At 40.6% G+C, this 26116-nt stretch overlaps 1 protein-coding gene across 7 annotated transcripts in view; it reads left to right on the top strand.

Moving 5' to 3' along the window:
• Positions 1 to 26116, top strand: part of LOC126295267 (probable ATP-dependent RNA helicase DDX60) — a 241222-nt gene that overhangs the window by 157594 nt on the left and 57512 nt on the right. For all 7 annotated transcript variants that reach the window (XM_049987695.1, XM_049987692.1, XM_049987690.1 and 4 more), the window contains 2 exons: positions 4230 to 8239; positions 8863 to 8968. In XM_049987695.1, the coding sequence (XP_049843652.1) occupies positions 4230 to 8239; positions 8863 to 8968 (4116 nt within the window). The remainder of the gene's footprint in view (positions 1 to 4229; positions 8240 to 8862; positions 8969 to 26116) is intronic.

The following is a 26116-nucleotide window of genomic DNA, read 5'->3' as shown; positions in this document are numbered from 1 at the left end:
ACGGGAAACGCAGAGAAGGGGATAGGTGCACCGTGACTTTCACAGAACTGACAGTTTGTAATGTCGATGCGTCGACAGCTCGTAGGAGATACTTCGTCGGTGAAAAGTCGGTAGGAGCCTACGATCGAGGTATGATAGACACGTCAGCGCCAGTGTCAATTAGGTAGACAGACTGCGATGAAATGTCTGTCACGTATAAACGACCGCTCGGCCGAGGTGACGAGTACAGTGTTAGAGGATGCCTGTGAAGATCCCTGCAGGACTTTGTGTCACTTAGTTCCTGCAGTCGGTGTTTGGGTGTTAGCAAGGTAATGTTCTTGGCCTCAGCCCCAAAAATGTTGTGGTACCAACGGTAGGGATGAGCTGGATGTGGCGGTGGCGGTGGCAGTGATAGTGGGGGAGGCTCGTCCTTGTTGATCTGTTCTGGAACGCAAACTTGGACGTACAGAACGTGGGAGATTCTGGAGTACTCGGAAAGTGGAAAGAGCGAACGAGTACTGCCTGGCTGTGTAGAAGGCGTGGAAGCGAAACGGGCCCTGCCCCTGACTGCAGACGGCCAGTAAACAGGAGGTGCTCCACCAGTGCGAACCGTGAAACTGGATTGTCCTCATATAGGGGAGGTAGCTCGGGTAGGCGGCCTGGAGGTGGAGACGAAGGTGGCTTCGACGTGTCTCGGAACTTCTGCAGTCCGGCTGCACGAGAGTTCGTGCCGGGATCCGGCATCACCGAAGCGGGGATGTTACTAGCACGTACGTTCGGAACAACGGCTGCTTGTAATGTCTCCGAAGACACCCGAAAACGTGACGTGGCAGGCACGGCCGGTACCGTGGGAGCGAATGGGCGAGCTGCGCGTAATGAAGGCCCGTAAAGTGGACCGGAAATGCAGGAATAGCACTGACATTGTCCAACTCAGAAATGTCGCGGTAGGGCAGTGCAGCAGACACAGACGGTACTGCAGAAGGAGCGAGTGGTTGTATGGTCGGAATCGAGGTCCCCGGTGGGTGGGAGGGGGGGGGGGGGGGGCTGGAGCTTAAAGTGGCAACAACGAGAGTTTTCCGCACACACTGGCCATGATGCACCCTTCGTGGTAGGACCATAAAACATTGGTGGAACCTGTTGGCGGTCGCACTGTTGTAGTACAATGTTGCTGGGTGAAGAGGGTATGTTGAGTGCACACGTACCCACGTGGTCGTGAAACTGGGCCACCGATCCGGTGGTTTGTTCTGGCAAACTAGGTGCATAAAAATGTCTGTTACTGAATTGTAAGGAAGGCGAGGCTGGCGTAGCTTGGTAGTAGTTGACTGCGTGTGCGTTTTGCACAAATGCTGGCGTTGAACACAGCACGGCTGTAACTGATGTCGTGGTGCGTAGAGGATCAAAGCACGTGTGCAAATTTCGGTCCCTTTGAGCTTCATACGAGCGATCGATCATCACACTTCACTTCACGATTCACTTGTTGTGCGTAATCCGGCGAAACAAAACCTGAGTCCATTGTTTGAGGTAACTGCGTAGCACTCGGTCATTGTGCAGTTGCTAATGTAGAGGTTATCCTCATCAAAGACCGTAGATCGTTGTCCATTAGCTGCGAAATAACCGACAGCGGAGGGTTGTGTTGGCCTGGTTTTAAGAGCTGGGCCTCCAAATCTTCATAAAGAATGTTCGGTGATATAGCCGTGGTGTTGTATGTGAAACCTGTCGAATCTATACGACCGGCGCAGAAGTTGCGGAAGACGTAGAACTTTTTGTCTGGGGTCACCAGTATGGGATTCTGGATATAGATTGTAATATATGTAATGAACAGTTTCCAAGTTTTCTATATACTCACATATTTTACCATAAAGACTGATACACATGAACACTGCATGAAGTACAAAGGGAGACTGAATTAAACATGGCGGCTCGTCAGAGCTGTTAATGTTCCAAAGATTGTAGTTTGTGTGGTCGATGTGACGTATCGACACCACACTCTTCCCATTTTATGTACCCTTTCCTCTACAGCAGTTTTCCCTAATTGTTTTCTTTTCTTGTCTCCACAAGATATTTAATTTCTTTTAACTTCCTGTATATAGTTAGTATCTGTTTTCAGAAAATTTGGTGCATTTTTAATGTTTGTTAACACTTTGGAGATGGTGTCTGTGAGTTCCTGGTGAAGCACAACACGGTAACACTGCTACAGCCACCTTACAGTCGCAACCTCACTCCACATGATTTTACTTTGTTTCCCCAAGGTGAAGAATGTATTCAATAGATTCCAGTTTGACAGCATTAAGGCTGACCATGCAGCTGTAACAACAGCTTTAGACTCATTTCAGATGAGAACAATGAATAGCCATCTTGCTACCTGTCCCTTGACTGGTGCTGCCTTCTGTTGTCAGAGTCTAGAATTATATCGAAAGAATCATTAATGAATGTAACAGCTGCTGCAAATGGCTGAGAAAAAATGGATGTAATTTCATGTGTGTGCTCATTAAATGTCATAGTTGGCAGTAATTCTGTTACAAATATGTTATGTTTGTTGAGCGAGCGAGAAATTTTGGAAACTGCTTCATAACTTATGTTGCACTTTTTTCTAGGGAGGGTAATTGTACTTTCTTTCACCATTAATTCAAATTTGTAATCTATCAAAGAACTAAAGTAAATACAAAAATAAATCTTGAGCTTGGTCCATTACACATGTGCCAATAACTCTTTAAAAATGGCATAAATGACCAGTTTCCTATGCCTGGTATTCTTCTCAGTGGTCAGTCTTCAGAGTGTTAAAAATTTACTTTTTTCTGCAGAAATTGTGAAGCCAGTCCTAGTGCTGTTTCTTGTAAAAGATTAATTTGTAGTAGAACAGATATCCCATTTTCAGAAAGTATAGCAAAATTATCTACAAATGTGAGGTAGTTTATTCCAAAATTTGGTGAAATGTTATATTAGTTTAGCTTTTGTGGCAAATTCTCATTGTTTTTCTAGAACGCAGGTAAAAATAATTGTGGGTAGGCCACACATAGTTGTACACCTGTGTTTATTTCTTCCACAAATTTAGCTTTAGATACTGTATCCGTTAATTTTTTCAGAAATTAGATTTGCTGATTTAGATTTTATACCAGATTCTTACAATGTTTTATCCATTGTTTGTCTGTCAACAGAATCAAAGACCTTAATATTTTATCCATAATTGTGTGTCAACAGAATCAAAGGGCTTTTTGAAATAAAAAACAGTACTACAGTATCTTTGGGATTCAGTAAACTGTGGTGAATAATTGATTTCAGATTAAACATTTGTGCAGAATATGGTCTACCCTTCCTAAAACCACTTCAATATTCACTGAAACGACTGTCCAGTGTTGTTTCTACTCTGTTCAGTAGAACCTTGTAAAATATTTTAAATGCATCTGGTAGCAAAGCAGTTCATATGTAGTTGTTAATGTGTCATTTATTGCCTTTCTACTGTAGTGGTTAATAGCCTGCTTCACAGCATTATTGTTCAGTTTCTCAAGGTTTATATTACTTCATCAGTTTCTTTGAAAGTCTGAGATAAGTCTTCTTATGGATTTTTATGAGTGTTTGAAAAATCCAGCTTATGGATTGGTGAAGGACTATAAATAAGCTGATCAAAATATTTTGCAGGTATTTCACTATGTTCAGTGTTGTTTAACCCAAAGCTGCCATTTTCATTTATAAAACAGATACTTGGGGTTTGTTATCCCTTCATTCTGCCCTTAACTGTGTGATAAAAATTACAGGTATTGTTTTTGAAATGTTTTCCTCAATTTTCATGAGCATTTTCTTTTTAGAATCTCTCTCTCTCTTTTAAAAACCTCTCTTAGTTCTAATTAACATTGCAGTTTCCTTCCTTTGATGTTTAAATTGACCACAGTATTCGATTTTCTTTAAGTATTTCCACTTTTTTCCCATTTTGGCCTACTCTGTTAAAGCTTCATCATATAGTTCATTCCATCATTTTTTTACTGATTCATATGTTTTCTGTGCAGCGTTACTGTTTTCATTAGATAATACTTATCAGTTGCCATGTTCAGCTATTTTCATTTTGTCTTGATGTTTTTGAACTGTTTATTTTGTTATATTGAGTATGTCTGTATTATATTTGATGAGTTTTTGTGATTTTCTTTTTATTTTATTAGGTAGGAGATTAACCTTTATACGTTTCATTTGTGTTTATTTTGTTTTATCTGATTTTTTTTATTTTGCAATTTGTTAACATACCAAACATAATTTCACAGGCTTCAATAATTCAAGAGGAAAAGATTTTTTCTGGAATAACAGACATCACAGAGAGAATATTATCACGCCATGTGCAATACAATGCCATAAATAATATGATTGCAGACAGACGAAGTTTCTTGGTTGACGGTGATTCATTATTGTTAAATGCAGTGGGACAAAGTGGTTTGGACAGTGCTGGAGGTGGACAAATGTTGCATTGTGTGTATTTATGTGAACGCCTGCTTCAGATTTTTGCAAGAGTTAGCGGAACCTTCGAAATAGTGTTTTCGAAAGTCTGGGACAGAATTCTGAAGGACAACCATAGCATCCGTTTGGCCAGATCGGTCTTAAAACATCATTTCAGACACAATACAAAATTCTTTGTTCATGAAATTGAAGCAATTTGGAGTGTAGATTTTAGGCAAATTCTCAAGCACTTGAGGCCCAGTTTTTTGTTGTGTGACATTTTACCAAAAGAATGCAGCTCATATTTTTCTGAGGATAACTACAGATGGGTGAAGGTGATGTCGTGTGCAAACATTTTGTACAGTATTGGACAAGGACTACCTTGCGTTGATTTTCGTAACATTACTCTTGAGGTTTCTACTATTCATGCATATTTTATTAATGTTGTACCTGACATTAATAGGTTGCTTCAGATCATCTCTAGAAAACTTGTAAACATCACAAAAGATTGGAATACACTGAAATTATTCATTCAAATTCCACAAGACTTAATAAGTGTTAGAAGAATCGTATACATTGCCTCTGCTGCTAAGTACCTTACTTTTAACAAAGACACTGATGCGATGTTGCTAGTGAAGATCCTCCTCCTGAAATGTGCAATCCTGGATACTCTGCCTCTGAAATTCAGAGCATTTCCACAACCATATGAAGTGCCAAAGGAAGTTTCACATTTCATAACAGAAATTCACAAATTTATGCACTTAATAATGGAAAATGGACTGACATACGATTGTTGTTTTAGTACAGTATCTGACATTTGGCAAGGTAACTTATTTTTGAAGCTCCTTGTGACTTTAAGAAACCATGTACTTGAACAAAAATGCGGACTCGGTGATGTATTGGGTGAAATTTATGTACATTTAACAGCTACTTTGAGTGATCTTTGGGGAAGCACGTTGGAGTCCTTTCCAATAACATCAGAAGGGTTAAAGTGGACTCACAAAATAAAATTTGTGCAGAATCGAGATTCAAAACCAAATACTGATGCTGCAGCTCTTGCACAGTTTGACCGACTTCTCCCAATATCGTGCAGTCTCACAAAGGAGTTTTGTGGTGAAGAAGTTTTAAACAATCTTGCTAGACTTCAAAATCATGCAGCAGAAATGCAATTATTTATTTCCAGAAACCTCGATTTTGAAGAAAGACACCATTGGCATTCTCAGAAGAAATTGACTGACGATTTCAGCAGAGTATTTGACGATAAAAAAAAACTCAGAAACAGTAAAGGAGGAAAATATGCTGAAAAAAAAGCACAGAAACATCAGGCCCGATTTGCAAGATACATGAATATTTACGGAAGCAATCTCGAAGGAAGATTGATACAGAGAGACATAATAGTTAGGGGAACCAAACAAAATAACAACACTGCCAGTGTAGTTAAAAGTAAAAACTATCAAAAGAGGAAACCTGAGAAACCAAAAATGGCAGATATTATAAGAAAACAGAATAACGAGAGAAAAAGACATCAAAATGAAGATAGTGATAAAGTTATGTTTAAAAAGAGCAATGCAAAAATTAAGAGCTTTCTCCTGCAATTTAAATTTGACATTGCATTACAGGAATTACAGCTGTTGCGAAAAAATTTGAAAACTGATATATTTGAACTTGAAACAGGATTACTGATGGCAGAAACATTGCACAAAAAATTGCAGTTTGATTTTAGAGAGAAAGGTGCTGGAAGTTCACATGTTCTCGAGCTGTACAAAGAACTTTTTCTGCTCTTAAGAGACCTTCTTATTGGTTCAGAATCCAAGTATAAATTATCTGACGAAGACAAAAAGCAAATAGCGTATTATCTAACTTGTCTGAACATGCATGATATAAGCAGTGAATGGAATTTGCCGTACGTTCAAAATTATGCTAAAATGACAATTATAGATATAAAAATGACATGGGCGGAATTTCAGCTGAAACATTTAGGCCCTTCCTTAATACGAAAAAATCAAGGTGAAATTGACGACGAGCTAGGATTTGCCCCTGATGACTGGCAGAAAATGCTAATTGACACAGTAAGGAAACGACAGTCAGCCATTGTGGTTGCTCCGACATCCTCTGGCAAAACGTACGCATCTTACTACTGCATGAAGTCGGTGTTACAGGAAGGACACGAAGGTATTGTTGTTTATGTTTCCCCCACAAAGGCTCTTGTTAATCAAGTAGCAGCAACTGTGTATGCACGCTTTAAAAATGTTACAATGCCACCTGGTCTTTCAGTTTATGGAATATTTACTCGTGATTACAGAGAAAATGCATTGACCTGCCAAATACTGGTGACTGTACCTGAATGTTTGGAGATCTTGCTTTTGTCACCTCGCATGTGCTGTTGGGTTAGGAGGTTGCGTTATATTATATTTGACGAGATTCACTGTTTGTCAGGAATCGCCGGTGGGCTGTCCTGGGAAAGTGGATTGTTACTTACACGGTGTCCCTTTTTAGCTCTTTCTGCTACAGTTGAACAGCCTGAAATTTTACAACGTTGGCTACAAGAATCGATGAATTTTAAAAAGGATAGAGATATGCAGAATGGATGCAAACAAGATGATTCACATTATGTGGTATCTCTTATAACACACAACGAAAGACATAATGATCTTAAGAAGTACATCTACGTTCACGAACAGAATTCGTTAGTCCACGTGCATCCATATGCGTTTCTTACAAACAAGGTAATAGACACTTACAGTGGTATTCCATCTCATCTAACCCTCTCTGCTGAGGAGACATTATCGTTGTTCGCTGCTCTCCAGGCTACAGAACAAATGCACACAAATATAGAACATTTGAGACCAGAAAGATTCTTCCGAGTAAATAGCCAGAAACTTTTTATTACTCGATCGTCAGTTAAAGAGTATGAAAAGGAGCTGAGGGAATTGCTCAGTAAATGGGCACATGAGTTTAATGATTCATTTGTATCTGTGGTCAGTCGTTTGGCTCACGGTGCACAAAATCTTCGTAATTTGCCACCGAAGGTAGTACCGATATTTCAACTTCCGTCCTTAATTGAAACTTTGGAAAAAAACAAAATGTTCCCAGCAATTGTGTTCCTCTTTAATCGTAGTTTGATACATATATTTTTAAGTGTACTAAATAGGTATTATGATGCAAAAACACAAGGAATTTTGGGCAGTTCTTCAGATGATAGTGATGGAATAAGCACAGCAGCAGAAACGAAGACAAGGAAAGGTAGAGCAGTTACTGTGAGAAAAAGAAGAACATACTCTTTGGGACTATTGAAGGGAAATGCTTCTTCTTTGCGCAGTGTTGGAGTAGTTGACAGTGACGATTTAAAATTTATTGAAAATCGTCTCATAGGAATTGGTCATAAGAAGGATGACCCATTTGTGAAAGGGTTAAGAAATGGTATAGGAATTCACCATGCAGGCCTTAACTCAAAAGAGAGAGTAACAGTTGAAATGATGTTCCGTATGAAAGTGCTTAATGTTGTGTTTGCAACTTCTACCTTGGCTCTTGGCATACACATGCCTTGCAAGACTGTTGTCATAGCTACAGATAGTTCATTTCTAACACCACTGAATTACCATCAAATGTCTGGACGTGCAGGAAGGCGAGGATTTGATGCTGAAGGAAATGTTGTATTTTGGGGAGTAAATGAATCAAGAGTTCAGAATCTCCTCACTGGAAAGCTACCAATTCTGTGGGGTAACTTCCCCATGAGTATATCTCTAGTGCTACGGCTTCTGCTTCTTGTCAGCATGTGTGAAGTGGCAGTGCCAGAAAATAAAGCCGATAGGGGATCAGTGCAGAAAGAGGCAGTATCAAGGTTAGTACAACAAATTAAAACAGATTTTCAGTAAAAAATGCTTATTACTTTTTGTGTGCAATGATCATTACTTATGCTCAACATTTTATATTTTTTTCTCAGAGTACGTTCTGTTGTAGATGATACAGCTTTGTTTTTGTTCATGTCATAATGAAACATGGAGGAGTCATCAATATCCTTCAGTATGAATCACCTAAAAGTTTGACAACAATATGGAAAGGATGGACATTACTACTCACCACAAAAATTTGATATATAGATATGAGTGATTGATAAAACATTTACTTGAATATTACAGTGATTATGATACTTTTTCTTTTCTTTGAGACAAGGAAAGTAGTACTATGTGCACACTATAAACTAAACTAACAGTGTCACATAAATACGAAATTTTAGAATAGAAATTGTATGAATTAAAAAGTGATAATCTTCACTGAACAGCAAGTAATTTGTTATATAACGATATTGTCTTTCAACTTCTGCTTAAAAATAGCTTGTGAGTTTTTTTAGAATGCAGGAAATGTGTCTGACAGAAAATACAGGCATATGATTTGATTCAACAGTTTTATTTGATTCATTAATGATTTGCAGACTTACATAACATCTTTGCTCTTTTTTCCCAGGGCTTTGACTTTCCTCAACTGCAACTTAATCTATCAGCATTTTCCGGAGTTAAAACAACAAATGAAACATTTCTTTGCATTTTCAACGCAGTTGCTGATGATGCAGGTAGGCTATTGAGCTATGAAAAAACAGCATTAACCTCTTGATTAAGAAGATGTGACTGGAAAGTGGAGAAAGGCATGCAGCTACTTTCTTATATTCATTGCTTTGTCAGTTGCATTTTAAATGAATTAGTGCATAGCTATTCTTGTATTTAAATAAGAGTGTCGTTATCTTGGAAAGGTAACTATATGTATTTAATTTTCTGAATATAATAGAGGAACACATCCCACGTGGGAAAAATATATCTAAAGACAAAGATGATGTAACTTACCAAATGAAAGCGTTGGTATGTTGATAGAGACACTAACAAACACAAACACACATACAAAATTCAAGCTTTCGCAACCCACGGTTGCTTCATCAGGAAAGAGGGAAGGAGAGGGAAAGATGAAAGGATGTGGGTTTTAAGGGAGAGGGTAAGGAGTCATTCCAATCCCGGGAGCGGAAAGACTTACTTTAGGGGGAAAAAGGGACAGGTATACACTCGCACACGCACACATATCCATCTGCACATATACAGACACAAGCAGACATAAATATGGAATGACTCCTTATCCTCTCCCTTAAAACCCACATCCTTTCGTCTTTCCCGCTCCTTCCCTCTTTCCTGATGAAGCAACCATGGGTTGCAAAAGCTTGAATTTTGTGTGTGTGTTTGTTAGTGTCTCTATCAACATACCAACGCTTTCGTTTGGTAAGTTACATCATCTTTGTTTTTAGATATATGTATTTAATTTTCTATTGACAACAGAGCCACATTTAAAGTTTTATCAATTTTCAGTAACCAAACAGTTTCTTGGGCATAAATTTCTTACTGCAATGGTTTCCATGACAAAAAAATTGTAAAGGGGAGGGGGGGGGGTGAATTTTCCTCCGTTTCATATCGTGATATATTGTTTGCGATTGGTAATTGTCACCATATGATTGAGTAACAAAGAGACCACAAACATCTGCATGTCAGCTAAAACTTTTGCAGATAATTATTGTCACACACAGGAACCATGTTTTCAGAGCAATGGTCCTTCATCTGTATGTACGTCTACATCCATTCTCTGCAAAAAAATTGTAAAGGGTGAGGGGGTGAGTTTTCCTCCGTTTCATATCGTGATATATTGTTTGCGATTAGTAATTGTCACCATATGATTGAGTAACAAAGAGGCCACAAACATCCACATGTCAGCTAAAACTTTTGCAGATAATTATTGTTACACACAGGAACCATGTTTTCAGAGCAATGGTCCTTCATCTGTATGTACGTCTACATCCATTCTCTGCAAACCACTGTGAAGTGCAGGGCTCAGACTTTCCATTGTACCACATATTAGGGTTTCCTCCCATTCCATTTGCACATAATGAGCATGGTAAGAATGATTGCTTATACGCTTCTGTGCCCACTGTAAGTAGTCTATTCTTGTCTATGGAGTCTCTATGCGAACAATACTTAGATTCCTCAATTAAAGCAGGTTCTTAAAACTTAACAATTACACTTTCACAGCATAGGTGGTGTCACTCTTTTCAAGTTGAGACCTCCCCTTCTCTCTTTTGCTGATCTTTCCTCTTCTTTCTTCCCTCTTCGTGGCTATAGCTCGGGGTTTTCGATGCAGAAATGTAGTGAGAAGGGAGGGGGTACATGTGTGTGGTGGTTCACGATGTCGTACTGCTGTGAGGGAGCGTCACTCGTGCCTCTGGTTTGAGAAGACTGATGACTGAAGTACGAACACTTCTCAAAAGAAAAAAACAGGTATGTGCTCTCTTTTCTTTTAAAACTATAAATAGTAGCATAGCTAGTACTATCTACCGTTCTACTAAACTGAATGAGTGTGACACCATTGATGAAGTTTCAACCTCAAAAGAAGTTTATTAATACCAATTAGCTAAAATTTAAAAACCCTCATCCAATCCAATCCAGAAGTTAGAGTAATTACTTTCTGATGTGTGTGTAGTAGTCATTAATACTTAAAACATCATTTCAGTAATTCTATCACTGTCCGTTTATGAGTTGCTAAGCAATGTATCAACAAGCTGACTGTGCAATAATTAATATTTGTCGTATCCCTACAGTAAATTGGTCCTCGCTTGCTTTAAGCTTCAAGATAAATACTAGGCCACTCATATATTGTCTTTGATATTTATTATCAAGCTAATGTCCATAAATTGCAATTAATGTTACTGAATATGATACGTGCTGATAACGCCCAATATCCAGCTTCATATCTTAAGTTCCGCACTGATATTTCAGAATTCACATACAATTTGTTTGCACCAAAGCCGGACCGTGGTTCCCTAGAATAATTTTTAAATCAACTTCGGATTGTAAATGAACAATTCTGATCCCATTCATGAAAGTTACCGAAGATCCACACTTGATGACTACTGGATTGCGTACTCAAGCAAGATGGAAGTTTTTGTTCTGACAAAGAGAAAACATATCATGCATAATCCAACAAGGTGATTTGTTATGTCAAAACATATTTATATGTATCTCATTAAAACTCATTACCTATTAAATGTTGTACATAATTAAATCCTTTACTCTGTAAATAATCAATAAAATTTAGAAATGAATGATATGTATAAAAAAAATCTCAAGTTGATATGAAGTCATGGGTCACTATTGGTTTCGACTCCCCTACACTCATGTGGCACAAAATAGATCAGACTATATTGGACATATTCATGTAATGCTACAAAGTGTCTCCCATGCCAGGTTTTTAGAATGTCAATGACACTCTCCCGTAAGTCAAACAAACCTTGCCACTATTTGTGCTACACTTCTTTATTCAATTTCCACAGACGTATTTGACGTATGCCCTCCATGCTGATGCAATATTCTAGGATGGGTTACACAAGTGCTATGTAGACTGATTCCATTTTTGCAGTATACTATCAATAGATCAAAGTCTACCACTTGTTTCAGTTATGTTTGAGCCTAAGTGACCATTCAGTTTTGTATCTCCACAAATTGATTTCCATTATTTGATAGAGCTGACGAGTTATTGGTTCCAGTTGTGACTAATTGATTTTGTAAAATGCAAAATCAAAAGGACATTCAGCTGTTTATATTTAGACTGCAATTTATTTATGCGACCAGTTTCAGATTTTCACTGTGCTGTATTCGGGCACCATGACTGATGTGTAGGAAGTAACTGGTATCTGTACCCTTCTTTTTCAACTGATTTAGGCGGTTTTGATTTTACATTGTATATTGAACAGCCAAAGTCATTCAGCCATCCTGTACAAAGATGGACTTACTTACAGAGAATTGATTTTGTAGCCATAGAAAACCACTTTTTTGGGGAGTGCATAATTCCACATTTATGAAAAATTCAATGAAGTTGCCAGTCTGTGCACTTATTTGTAATTTTACTAAGGTTGCACTGAATATTTGTGCAGATTTTTATGGCTTGCTCTCTACTACAGTTAACAAAATTATCTATTAATACCATCTGCAAGGTCATTAATGCCCAATATAAACAGCCAGAGTCTCCAATACACTTCCGTGCAATACACGTTAAGTTACTTCTATGTTTATCAGTGACTCTCCATATGAAGCAACACGCTGCATCCACTCTCTCAAGAAATCCTTGCTCAAGAATATGTCCTACCAACTGATCCCTTCTTCTAGTGAATTTGCGCCACAAATTTCTCTTCTCCCCAATTCTATTCAATACCTCCTCATTAGTTATGTGATCTACCTATCTAATCTTCAGTATTCTTCTGTAGCACCACATTTTGAAAGCTTCTATTCTCTTCTTGTCTAAACTATTTATCGTCCGTGTTTCACTTCCATACATGGCTACACTCCATACAAATACTTTCAGAAAATCCTTCCTGAGATTTAAATCTATACTTGATGTTAACAAATTTCTCTTCTTCAGAAACGCTTTCCTTCCCGTTGCCAGTCTACATTTTATATCCTCTCTACTTCGACCGTCATCAGTTATTTTGCTCCCCAAATAGCAAAACTCCTTTACTACTTTAAGTGTCTCATTTCCTAACCGAATTCCCTCAGCATCACATGATTCAATTTGGCTAAACTCCATTATTTTCCTTTTATTGATGTTCATTTTATATCCTCCTTTCAAGACACTGTCCATTCCGTTCAACTGCTCTTCCAAGTCCTTTGCTGTCTCTGACAGAATTACAATGCCATCGGCAAACCTCGAAGTTTTTATTTCTTCTCCATGGATTTTAATACCTTCTCCAAACTTTTCTTTTGTTTCCTTTATTGCTTTCTCAATATACAGAGTGAATAACATCGGGGAGTGACTACAACCCTGTCTCACTCCCTTCCCAACCACTGCTCCCCTTTCGTGCCCCTCGACTCTTATAACTGCCATCTGCTTTCTGTACAAATTGTAAATAGCCTTTCACTCCCTGTATTTTACCCCTGACACCTTTAGAATTTGAAAGAGAGTATTCCAGTCAACATTGTCAAAAGCTTTCTCTAAGTCTACAAATGCTAGAAACATGGGTTTGCCTTTCCTTAATCTATCTTCTAAGATAATTGTAGGGTCAGTATAGCCTCACGTTTTCCAACATTTCTACGGAATCCACACTGATCTTCCGCAAGGTCAGCTTCTACCAGTTTTTCCATTCGTCTGTAAAGAATCTGTGTTAGTATTTTGCAGCTCTGACTTATTAAACTGATAGTTCGGTAATTTTCTCATCTGTCAACACTTGCTGTCTTTGGGATTGGAATTTCGGCTGTCTCATACATCTTGCTCACTGGGTGGTAGAGTTTTGTTATAGCAGGCTCTCCCAATGCTATCAGTAGTTCTAATGGAATGTTGTCTACTCCCGGGGCCTTGTTTCAACTTAGGCCTTTAATTTCTCTGTCAAACTCTTCAGGCAATATCATATCTCCCATTTCATCTTCGTCTATGTCCTCTTCCATCACCACAATATTTCCCTCAAGTACATCTCCCTTGTATAGACCCTCTATATAGTCCTTCCACCTTTCTGCTTTCCCTTCTTTGCGTAGTACTGGTTTTCCATCTGAGCTCTTGATATTCATACAAGTGGTTCTCGTTTCTTCTAAGGTCTCTTTAATTTTCCTGTAGGCAGTATCTATCTTACCCCTAGTGATATATGCCTCTACATCCATACATTTGCCCTCCAGAAATCCCTGCTTAACCATTTTGCACTTCCTGTTGATCTCATTTTTGAGACGTTTGTATTCCTTTCTGCCTGCATTTTTATATTTTCTCCTTTCATGAATTAAATCCAGTATCTCTTCTGTTACCCAAAGTTTTCTAGTAGCCCTCGTCTTTTTACCTACTTGATCCTCTGCTGCCCTCACTATTTCATCTCTCAAAGCTACACACTCTTCTTCTACTGCATTTCCTTGCCTTATTCTTGTCAATCGTTCCCTAATGTTCTCCCTGAAACTCTCTACAACATCTGGTTTAGTCAGTTTATCCAGGTCCCATCTTCTTAAATTCCTGCCTTTTTGCATCTTCTGCAGTTTTAATCTACAGTTCGTAACCAATATATTGTGGTCAGAGTCCACATCTGTCCCTGGAAATTTCTTACAATTTAAAATCTGGTTCCTAAATCTGTCGTACCATTATATAATGTATCGGATACCTTTTAGTATCTCCAGGGTTCTTCCATGTATACAACCTTCTTTGGCAGCTTCCTCTTTCATTTCTTAGCCCTAATCCATATTCACCTTCTGCTTTTCCTTCTCTTCCTTTTTCTACCATCGAATTCCAGCCCCCATGACTATTAAATTTTCATCTCCTTTCAGTACCTGAATAATTTACTTTATCTCATCATACATTTCATCAATTTCTTCATCATCTGCAGAGCTAGTTGGCATACAAACTTGTACTTTTGTAGTAGGTAGGGGCTTCGTGTCTATCTTGGCCACAATAATGCGTTCACTATGCTGTTTGTAGTAGCTTACCCGCACTCCTATTTTCCTATTGATTATTAAACCTACTCCTGCATTACCCCTGTTTGATTTTGTATTTATAACCCTGTATTCGCCTTACCAAAAGTCTTGTTCTTCCTGCCACCAAACTTCATTAATTCCCACTATATCTGACTTTAACCTATCCATTTCCCTTTTTAAATTTTCTAACCTACCAGCCCGATTAAGGGATCTGACTTTCCACGTTCCAATCCTCAGAATTCCAGCTTTGTTTCTCTTGATTACGATGCCCTCTTAAGTAGTCCCCATCTGGAGATCTGAATGCGGGACTATTTTACCTCTGGAATATTTTTTTCCAAGAGGATGCCATCATCATTTAACCATACTATGTTCTAATATTAATATTATGAAAAGAATACATTGCTACTCACCGTACAGAGGAGAGGCAGACAGGCTACAATGAAAAGTCTGCAGCACATTTAAGCTTTCGGCCGAAAGTCCTGCTTCTGAAATAGAGAACACACACACACACACACACACACACACACACACACACACACACACACACACACATGCGACCACTTTTCCTGAGCACTATGGCCAGACTGTGGACTGCAGCTGCACCTGACAAGTGCAACGAGTTGGCTCGAGTGGTGAGGGTAAGGAGGAGGTGTGGGGCAGGAGGGGCGGAGAGCAGGTGTAGTGTAACATATCACTTGGGAAGGGAGTCAGACAGGGTTGTAGCGTCTCCCCCATGTTATTCGATCTGTATATTGAGCAAGCAATAAAGAAACAAAAGAAAAATTCGGAGTAACTAGAGATTAAATTCCAGGGAGAAGAAATAAAAACTTTGAGATTCGCCGATGACATTGCAATTCTGTCAGAGATGGCAAAGGACCTGGAAGAGCAGCAGTTTTTGAACCGAAGGATAATGACCACCACAAAAAAAGTTTACTTTTCGAATGAATTAGTTAATGCACTGTTTGGACGTATGTTTTACTTACGTGCAAGTTTGACGAGATCGGTGAACGCAGCGTATCTGCAAACTGGCGTGACGATAAATATTGTACGGCCTTCATGGTACCTGCCGGTGGGACGGTTTACTCTGCGCTACAGTGGAAGAGTGGCTGTGACAATGCCTTCAATGTCACGGGCACAAGCGAAAACTTGTTACGCAGATACATTCAGCTGACATCTGTCGATTAAAATAGTATGTTTTGGTGATGTTCCAAATAGTGTAATAACTTTGTAACACACAGTTATTGCAGACAAGAGCTGTTTCAATGAGACCCTGACATTTTATTTTGAGAGTTGGATGTCGGATTTGTAGTCGTAACTTCCAGCAGTAACTGCAGCACTTCAAGAAAAGAAGTTCAGTCAGAAGAGGTTGCCGGCCGCTGTGGCAGAGCAGGACCAGACACTTCAGTCCGGAACCGTGCGACTGCTGCGGTCGCAGGTTCGAATCCTGCCTCGGGCACGGATGTGTGTGATGTCCTCAGGTTAGGTAGGTTTACGTAGTTCAAAGTTCTAGGGGACTGATGACCTGAGCAGTTAACAGACAGTTGACAGAATTACAGTGTCATCGGCGAACCTCCCTCTCCATGGATTTTAATACCTACTCTGAATTTTTCTTTTGTTTCTTTTTTTTTACTACTTCCTCGATATACAGACTGAATAACATCGAGGAGTGACTACAACCCTGTCTCACTCCCTTCCCAACCACTGCTTCCCTTTCATGTCCCTCGACTCTTATAACTGCCATCTGGTTTCTGTAAAAATTGGAAATATCCTTTTGCTCCCTGTATTTTACCCCTGCCACCTTCAGAATTTGAAAGAGAGTATTCCAGTCAACATTGTCAAAAGCGCTGTCCAAGTCCACAAATTCTAGAAACATGGGTTTGCCTTTCCTTAATCTATCTTCTGAGATAAGTCGTAGGGTCAGTATTGCCACACATGATCCAATATTTCTACGGAATCCAAACTGATCTTCCCCAAGGACAGCTTCTACCAGTTTTTCCATTCGTCTCTAAAGAATTCGTGTTAGTATTTTGTAGCCGTGGCTTGTGTAGCAGTCTTTTTCTTGTGCCTGCCCGTGACTCAGCAACTCCTCTGTGCAGTAAGTAGCAATCTGCCCCTTCCACGATATCGTCGTTTTTCTATGCTGGACTTTTCTAGGTTCTAAGATTCTGCTACAGATGGATACGAGTGGTATTGGATGGAAAGTTGGGGATTGCTTCTGCTAAGCTTCTTGTAGATGAGTGAAACCTGTGATTTCTTCTAGCTACTGGGCACATTACAATCCATGTTATTGTGGGTAAGAGGGGATAACTCATTTGCTAATTATGTATAAAATCTGATAGGAATTCCATCAGGTTCTAGAGTGTTGTTCGGTTTTAGCAGTTTCAGATGTTATTTAACAATATTGACCCTACTATCTTTATTACTGCTGTGATCAATTTTCGTTTGTGTCCTGTCAGTATCTGGAAATTAACTTTGGTACCATTGAGTTCCTTTACATATAACTTGAGTTTCTTCATGCTTTATAGAAATGTTTCAATGAGATTGAAGCTTTTGTGCAGTGCCATTTTGACAGCCAAACGTATTTCATTTAATGTCTCTTGTTTTATAGCCCTGTGTTTTGTAAAGAATTAGCACCTATTACACAATACGTGTAAAACAAAGACTGCGTGTCAGGAATAGTCCCTGCCGTCACGAACTGTTAATCTAGGTGCGTATTTATCCAGTGGGTAGTTACCTATTTTACTAAACTCTAGCCACAGTTCCTCTGCATCCTCATGCCGAGAGCTGAAGGTTTCAAGTTTTTCTTTAAGATACGACAGTGCTGCCTGTTTATCTAATTTAATGACCAGGTAAATCTTTCCTGTTGCTTTAGTCGTCCTTTGTATTCGTGCTTTGGTAAATATTGTTGCACCAACTGTCTCAGTGTTGAAATCCTCTGAGTTGTCAGGTCTATTTGTTTCACATTAGACCTTATAAATTTCCTTCACAAGTAGACTTCCAGACTGCTGTCAGATGCTCAGCATTTCTTTGCCGGGTACAGGTTCGGCGACCCCAGGGTTCCCGAACTGGGGCCCGTAAGCACCACCGTCTTCCGTCACAGCAATCCGACGCCGTGCTGCGGCAACCGTCGTGTGGCTCGATGGTGGAACACTTTCCGTCACAGGGGGCTTAACTGTACAGATGACCCGGTGTAGCCGGCCGCGGTGGTCTCGTGGTTCTAGGCGCGCAGTCCGGAACCGTGCGACTGCTACGGTCGCAGATTCAAATCCTGCCTCGGGCATGGATGTGTGTGATGTCCTTAGGTCAGTTATTTTTAAGTAGTTCTCAGTTCTAGGGGACTAATGTCCACAGCAGTTGAGTCCCATAGTGCTCAGAGCCATTTGAACGAGCCACCCGGTGTAATGTTTGCTGACGAAACATTCGTAGGAAATGAAGTACAAAATTTCCACTGAGCAACACCAAGCTCGGCATTGATATGTGTTAGTACTATTACATTGTTAACGTTATTGCAATTGTTGTATCGATCTTGTGTGTGTGCTTTATCTGTTTCGTATCCATCTCGAGAGACAGGTAGGTGCTCCAGCCAGCTGCGGATGTATGGGTGTCTGTGCCAGAGGCAGTAGGAGGACATTGCAGTCCGACTGGCGGCCAGTGACCACCTACAAAGTTAGAAGCTAGTGAGCGTATCATTAAAAACTTGTTCTCTGTAAAAAAAATCCTTATACTATGACTGGTAGTGATTGAAAGCAGTTTTTTGAAGAGAAGTAATGTGAAGATTCGAAGCTCTGAGCAGATAAAAAAAAAGTTACTATTTAGTTTGAGAAGACTTTGAGAGAAAATTTTCCTGAAGTGGATGGGCAGTCTCAAGTTTAAAGAGACGATTTCCGTACTGACATCTTACAGGAAATATGAACATTCTTAGGTGCACGTTATTATGAGCGTGAAATATAAAGCAGTATCTTTCCCGAATTTTTCTCCTGTGAAACGTATGTAGTTTGTCGTACGGTTTTGGAAATTTGTCTGGTCGTAAAAGGTTTCAGTGACGTGTTAGAGAAATAACGATTCAGTGCCAGCGACTGTGTGAAAGAATTTCCTAGGTTTGTCAAGTGTTAAACTGCGTAGCTGTGAAATCGGTGATTGGAGTTTTGTGTTGCTACTTGATGAGACATCAGTAAAAGAAACTACTAATAGACTCCACATTTTCTAAATCCTAATAATTATCCGTAGCCAGATGGTACAGAGGAACTTTGAAGAGTATCAATAACTGTTTGTGGATAAATATGTTTGCGCGTTTGTGACTTATTATTGCTATCTGACTGTGTTATATAAATACATTTTTAAGTGACTTTGAGGAATGTTAAGGAAGGCATATGTTTCACTTATTGTCTAAAAGGCAAGTTTAGTACGTGATTAATAACTGAACTTGCACAGTGCCTATAAATGAAAGTTAATCTACATTTTGATGGAACAAGAAATATTGACAGGGAGACTATAATCAATTAACAACCATTCTTAGTGTTTTTCAAAAGATTCACAATTGCAATCCAAGAATTTTATCATGTATTTTATGAACAGACTTTTTCTTATTGCTTTTGTTTTGCAAAAAGTAACTGTGGCCCACTAATTTGAGAAAGATATGATCATGAAGCGGAGGATGATTGCTTGTTTGCACTAAAATCGTGGATTCCATTTTTATAAAACACTTGTGGCTGGTGAATACGGTCTTAACATTTTCAGATTAAGGATTCGTTGCAAGTCCTTATCCATTAGCCAAATTTCTCAGAAGTAGGAATCAACCAGAGACTGTATGTTGAAGGTTGAACACAGCAATGGACGGTAAAATGCTCATTTGTATAAGGCTTACACAGGCGTGCAGGGCTCTGACTGAGTGGACATTTAGTTCCTCAGCTGTTTATGGGACCGAGATGGAACCCTTAAACTCAAACATATCAACTCCCAGTGTGAAGGGAGTAGCATCTGGGACTACTCGCACCTAAGAATGAGGAAGGCCGGTTCTCCTGATAATCAAATTGTGTTTAGCAACGGGGCTCGAGGAGTCTAAATCAGAATGTGTTTGTAGTGATCGAGAAGAAGGAAGTATGTTCGAGGAAGTGTCCTCCTCCTATATTCGAAAGGCCAAGAAGGCTTGCCGATACCTTAGAACCTATAAAGTGCTTGCGAAATGCTTCCTTCTTGTTCGAGACTAATAGGGCAAAGCAGGTGGAACTCCTTAGGAAGTGACAAAAATTGGACGAACGAGACGTAATTGTCGAGTCGCACAATTCTCTTAACTCGGGCAAGGTTGTGGTCACACGCCACGACATTACGGACATCGAGATTGCGTAACTTAAACGAGGATGGGCATCACGGTGGATAGTGGATGTGGAGCAGAGGACGTGAAACAGTAACGGAGAATTGAGGAGACTGCCACCTTTTGACTTTCATTTCTCCAGTTCTTGCTGAACACATTGTGGCAGGGTTCCTGCAACTTAGGGTTAGGCCTTACACACCTAACCCTACATGGTGCTGTAAATGGCAGCATTTTAGCCATACAGTACTGAGTTTCAGAGGTGTAGTGACCTGTGGGGAGTGTGGAATGGCAGCCCATAAAGCTGGGACTGGTAGGCTGTCTACAGCAATCTGCATCAACTGCTCCGGGAGCCACCTAGTCTGGAGCCAACACTGCCCTGTTTTTACTGAGGAATGCAAAATTCGGGAAATAAGTCGTAGAGCAGATCACCTGTGCAGAAGCCAAAAAGAAGTACGAGCCGATAAAACTCCCCATCTTTTCCACTTCTTATGTCGACGGTGCAGTTGTGCGGGAACCTGTTTCCGAGCTCGACATATCGGTGCAAACTAGGTCCGTTATACCGTTATCCACCACCGGCACCTCTATTTGCACCTGCAGATGCCAAAGCAAAATGAGTAAAGACATAGCAATACACGCAGCTATGACAGAAGAGATCGGCAATATTTTTACAGTGAGAATCGAGAAGGCAGACCGAGAGCAGGGTACCTCTCAGTGCCCACTTTCCCCGTCGTCCTCGAAGGGGACGGGAGCAGGAAAAAGGGTTTCTGTGTCGGGGTCAAAAGCTGTCCTAGACATCGTAAGACCAAAATGTTGGATATTTGAGGATCTGAAATGCACTACTCATATCAAAATCGTGAATATGGGCCAAGCTACCCATTTTGCAGATGCAGATCACATTACAGGACTTGGTCGATCACAGTACAGCTGTGATTCCCTGTGCCGCTGAAGTGTCCATTCCGAAGTCAACGGAAACACCTAGGAGGCAGGCTGTCCCTTGATGGAATTATGAGTATCATTTTGTTATCAGAGACAGGATGGCAACTATGTGCATATTCAATTGGTGCCTTACTGGTTTGAATCTTGCAACCATTTGAAAGGTGCAGGGAAAGTCGAGGAGATAGTAAACAGAGGTCTCGGCAAGAGTTTCTGAACTCCATTAGAAAATCCACATCCACAAGCAAATATTGGAAGTGATCAGGAGGATCTCAATGTACAGCTCGTGGCCACCAATAGCAACTGTACAAGAGCAGGAATCTCTCGTAACATAGCTGTGAGACTTGCTCGGACAGTGGCTGAATCATTTAGGTCCCCTACAGCTGATTCTATCCAGGATCCAACTTTCCATCAATATTGGGAGACCTGGGAGAAGACTGATTTTGGTATTCTGTCCACCATCTTGGAGGAACACAGTCAGCCTTTCTGTTTGTGGGCATTGGATTCTGCATTGTCAGTAGTTCACGGTACCACTGCCAACCAATAAAGTACAGCATGTTGAAAGAGCTAGATCTGCAGTCAGAAAAGACCCTCCAACTCTGTAATGAAATTTGGATGTCTGAAGACTGTCCCAACTTATGGAAAGAATCTATTTTAAAACCAGGGAAGGATTGGATGAACCCTAGTACACTCATGCTCACAAATTAAGGATAACTGTAGAATGTGGTGCCATACAACGTGGCACTATAACAAAACTGGCGCTAATAGCATACGCACATAGGGAGCACACAGGACACAGATCTGAATGTCCACAGTATTGGTGATAAGTTGAGAAAACCGTCCCGAAACACGTCCTACAAAATGCCACTGTTTCCTGCGCACCAATACACACGTACACAGGCCACACAGTGGGTTGGCATACTCTGGATCAGGTGGTCGAGCAGCTGCTGGGGTATAGCCTCCCAGTCTTGCACCAGTGCCTGTCGGAGGTCCTGAAGTGTCACAGGGGTTTGAAGACGTGTGGCGATACGTCGATCGAGAGCATCCCAGATGTGCTCTATGGGGTTTGGGTCTGGAGAACAGGCAGGCCACTCCATTCGCCTAATATCTTCTGTTTCAAGATACTCCTCCACGATGGCAGCTCGGTGGAGCCGTGTGTTATCATCCGTCAGGAGGCAGGTGGGATCCACTGCACCCCTGAAAAGGCGGACATACTGGTGCAAGATGTCGTCCCGATACACCTGACCTGTTACAGTTCCTCTGTCAAAGACATGCAAGGGTGTATGTGCACTGATCATAATCCCACCCCACACCATCAAACCACGACCTCCATACAGGTCGCTTTCGATACCTGGACTTGTCCGTGAACATAACATGGGACCACTGTTCCAATAACTGGATACTGTGTTCTCGACACCAAGCTTTAAGGGCTCTCCTGTGACCAGGGCTCAGTGGAATGCACCTTGCAGGTCTCCAGGAGAATAAACCGTGTCTGTTCAGTCATCTGTAGACTGTGTGTCTGGAGGCAACTGTTCCAGTGGTTGTGGTAAGGTCCCGAGCAGGCAATCCTGCAGTACTCCGTGGCCGTCTGCGGGTACTGATGGTGAGATATCGGGCTTCTTGTGGTGTTGTGCACTGTGGACGTCCCGTACTGTAGCGCCTGAACACGTTTCCTGTCTGCTGGAATCGTTGCCATGATCTTGAGATCACACTTTGTGGCACACGGAGGGCCCCTGCTACGACGTGCTGTGTTCCACCAGCCTCTATGACGTGCTGTGTTCGACCAGCCTCCAGTCGCCTCGTATTCTACCCCTCATAACGTCATCAGTATGTGTTCTTTGAGCCATTTTCAACAGACAGTCACCATTAGCACGTCTGAAAACGTCTGCACACTTACTCGCTGCACCGTTGGCTGACATGCTCCAACACACCTCTGCGTATGTGGACTGCTGCCAGTGCCACCGTGCGACGACCGCAGGTCAAATGCACAGCACAGTCATACCCCGAGGTGATTTAAACCTGCAAACTGCCCACCAGAACATTGTTTCATCATGTATCAGCATTATCCTTAATTTATGAGCATGAGTGTAGTTGTTGTAGTATTAGCCTGGAGTGCTGTGTAGGAAAGACAGTGGAGTGTACAGTTAAGTGGCGCCTGGTGTGGTTCTCGAAACCGAGTCCCTACTAAGTCGCTCCCACTGTGGGTTCAGGAGATATCACTCCACACTCAATAACCCGACCCTGCTCAAAGCAGCAATTCATGAGCTTACTTCTGTAAGCAATGCCTTATTGGTGTCTTCTTCGATTTGGAAAAGGCCTGCGGTACTACCTGGAGGCGTAATATTTTGTTGCATCTGCATCAGTGGGGGTTCCGTAGTCATCTCCCCACCTCCATACAGTCTGTCATCTGAGACAGGTGTTTTAGATACAAAATTGGGACTGTCCTGTTTGACCATTTTAAGCAAGTGAATGGTGTTTCTCCTACCATGCCGCCAGGTGATACGCCAGTATGGCGATGACGAATACACGCTTCCAATGTGCGTTCACCACAATGTCCCCAAGCACAGATGCGACCGTCGTGATGCTGTAAACAGAACCTCGATTCATCTGAAAAAATGACGTTTTGTCATTCGTGCACCCAGGTTCGTCGTCGAGTACACCGTCGCAGCATTCCTGTCTGTGATGCAGGTCAAGGGTAACCGCACCCACGGTCTCCGAGCTGATAGTCCGTGCTGCTACAAACGTTGTCAAACTGTTCGTGCAGATGGTTGTTGCCTTGCAAACGTCCCCACCTGTTGAGTCAGGGATCGAGACGTGGCTGCACGATCCGTTACAGCCGTGCGGGTAAGATGCCTGTCATCTCGAATGCTAGTGATACGAGGCCGTTGGGATCCAGCACAGCGTTCCTTATTACCCTCCTGAACCCACCGATTCCATATTCTGCCAACAGTTATCGGATCTCGACCAACACGAGCAGCAATGTCACGATACGATGAACCGCAATTGGGATAGGCTAGAATCGGACCTTTATCAAAGTCGGAAACGTGATGGTACGCATTTCTCCTCCTTACACGAGGCATCACAACAACGTTTCACCAGGCAATGCTGGTCAGCTGCTGTTTGTGTACGAGAAATAGGTTGGAAACTTTCCTCATGTCAGCACATTGTAGGTGTTGCCACCAGCACTGACCTTGTGTGAATGCTCTGAAAAGCTAATCATTTGCATATCACATTATCTTCTTCCTGTCGGTTAAATTTCTTGTCTGTAGCACGTCGTCTTTGTGGTGTAGCAATTTTAATGGCCAGTAGTGTAGTTATTCAGCCACAGTCATGTGTCTCCTCTTTAGCCGTGTCTGTATTAGTATTTTATCACCAATTTTATCTAGTTATTCTGCTGTGTTTCATCGTACGGTTATTGTTTTTTCCCAAGGCTCACCTTACTGGGACTACCTTTCAATTTTTGTCGGAGAATGCAACATGGTTTTCCATTTTCCCGTGGTTTTTTTTCTTTCTTCACTGATGATGTCCTTGCTGTTCAGCATTCCTATGCACAAATCTTCATCATCACATCCAAACTCTCTAATTCTACATCTACATCCATACTCTGCAAGCCACTGTTTAGTACATGGCAAAGGGTAGTCTTTCTGTTTCATTGGTGTTTGGAACATGGAAATTATGATTGCTTAAATTCCTCTTTGCTCATTGTACTTGGTGTAATCTTGTCTTCACAGTATTTGTGTGAATGATATTAAAGGCGCTGTGTATTTGTTTGTAGATTCCTCACTTAAAGCTGGTTGTTGAGACTTGTAAACATGTGACATATGTCTACAAGTGCCTGCCAGTTGCACTAAGCATTTAGCAAATAATGATTTTCTTACAGTAATATTCTAGGCCTATTTCATGGTAAATTACAATGTTATTTACATGATTTATGCTATATGTATTCGCACATTGAAACTAAAATTTCTTTTCAATACAGTAACTGCATTAGAATGTGTCTTAAACTGTAGTACATGTAAAGGCATTTATACTATAGCAGGCACAGCTCATTATTAAAGGCTCTGAAACAGGAACTGTTAATATGTGATATCAGGCAATATTTTTGGAAGAGGTAGTAGATAGTCTAGGCTTCTACAGAGTACAGCTCTTACACGTGACCCGAAGTTTCTGATCTTTCATGTTTCGGCCTGAGGGTGCCCTCCACACAATTTGCATGTTTCACTGCATATTCCAAAAGGCAGTGAACAAAGTGGCTGAAACTTCCTTATTGATTCCATGTGTCTGTATATCTCTATTATGCTTTAATGACTTATTATTGATTTGGTAGTATTTTAGAGCGTTTTTTTGTTCCTGCCGTTGGCTGCTGTATCCATTGTTAGACTAAGTTTGCAGGTATCTCAACAGAGTGCAATGGAATATGGTAGCATATGTATCAACACCCAAGGAGAGTTTCAGAAATGATTAGAGAAAAAGGCATGTGAAATAAGTTGAATTACTTCAGTTTCCTCACTTGTGCATTTGTGGGTAACATGCTATATTTGCAGGTTTCTTTTAGTGAGTGTATTGTGCCCGAGTTTTGTGTTTTTACTTTCTTGCAAATAAATACAGCTTACCGCAAATTTGAAGACAACACAATACGAATACAGTATACAGTTTATCAGGAAAAATTTGGAACATCAGCTTACGACGAAAATGAAGGAACTTGTGGCATTGAGACCTGATGTAAATATCAGTTAAGAACAAAAACAGTGTAAATTCAGGCAGGGGTATAAACACAATTTTAATAGAGAAATGTACAATACAGCTGAGTGGTTGTGTGGTTATGAAATGAGAAATGTATTTATTTTTCTGTTTCTTCTGTTTTGTTGCTGATAGTAGTGATAGCGCATGGACTTCAAATGGTATTACAGATGTAAAAGGTTTTCACACAAAGGTGAAATAAAAAATAATTCCAGTGCAAAACATTTAAATGGTTTTATTGTATTTTCAATATTAGGGAAAATGGACA

The sequence above is a fragment of the Schistocerca gregaria genome, chromosome 11 (genome assembly GCF_023897955.1).
Source record: "Schistocerca gregaria isolate iqSchGreg1 chromosome 11, iqSchGreg1.2, whole genome shotgun sequence".
Classification (NCBI taxonomy): domain Eukaryota; kingdom Metazoa; phylum Arthropoda; class Insecta; order Orthoptera; family Acrididae; genus Schistocerca; species Schistocerca gregaria.
Note: the sequence above shows the minus strand (reverse complement) of the source record. Positions and strands in the feature narration are given on the sequence as shown.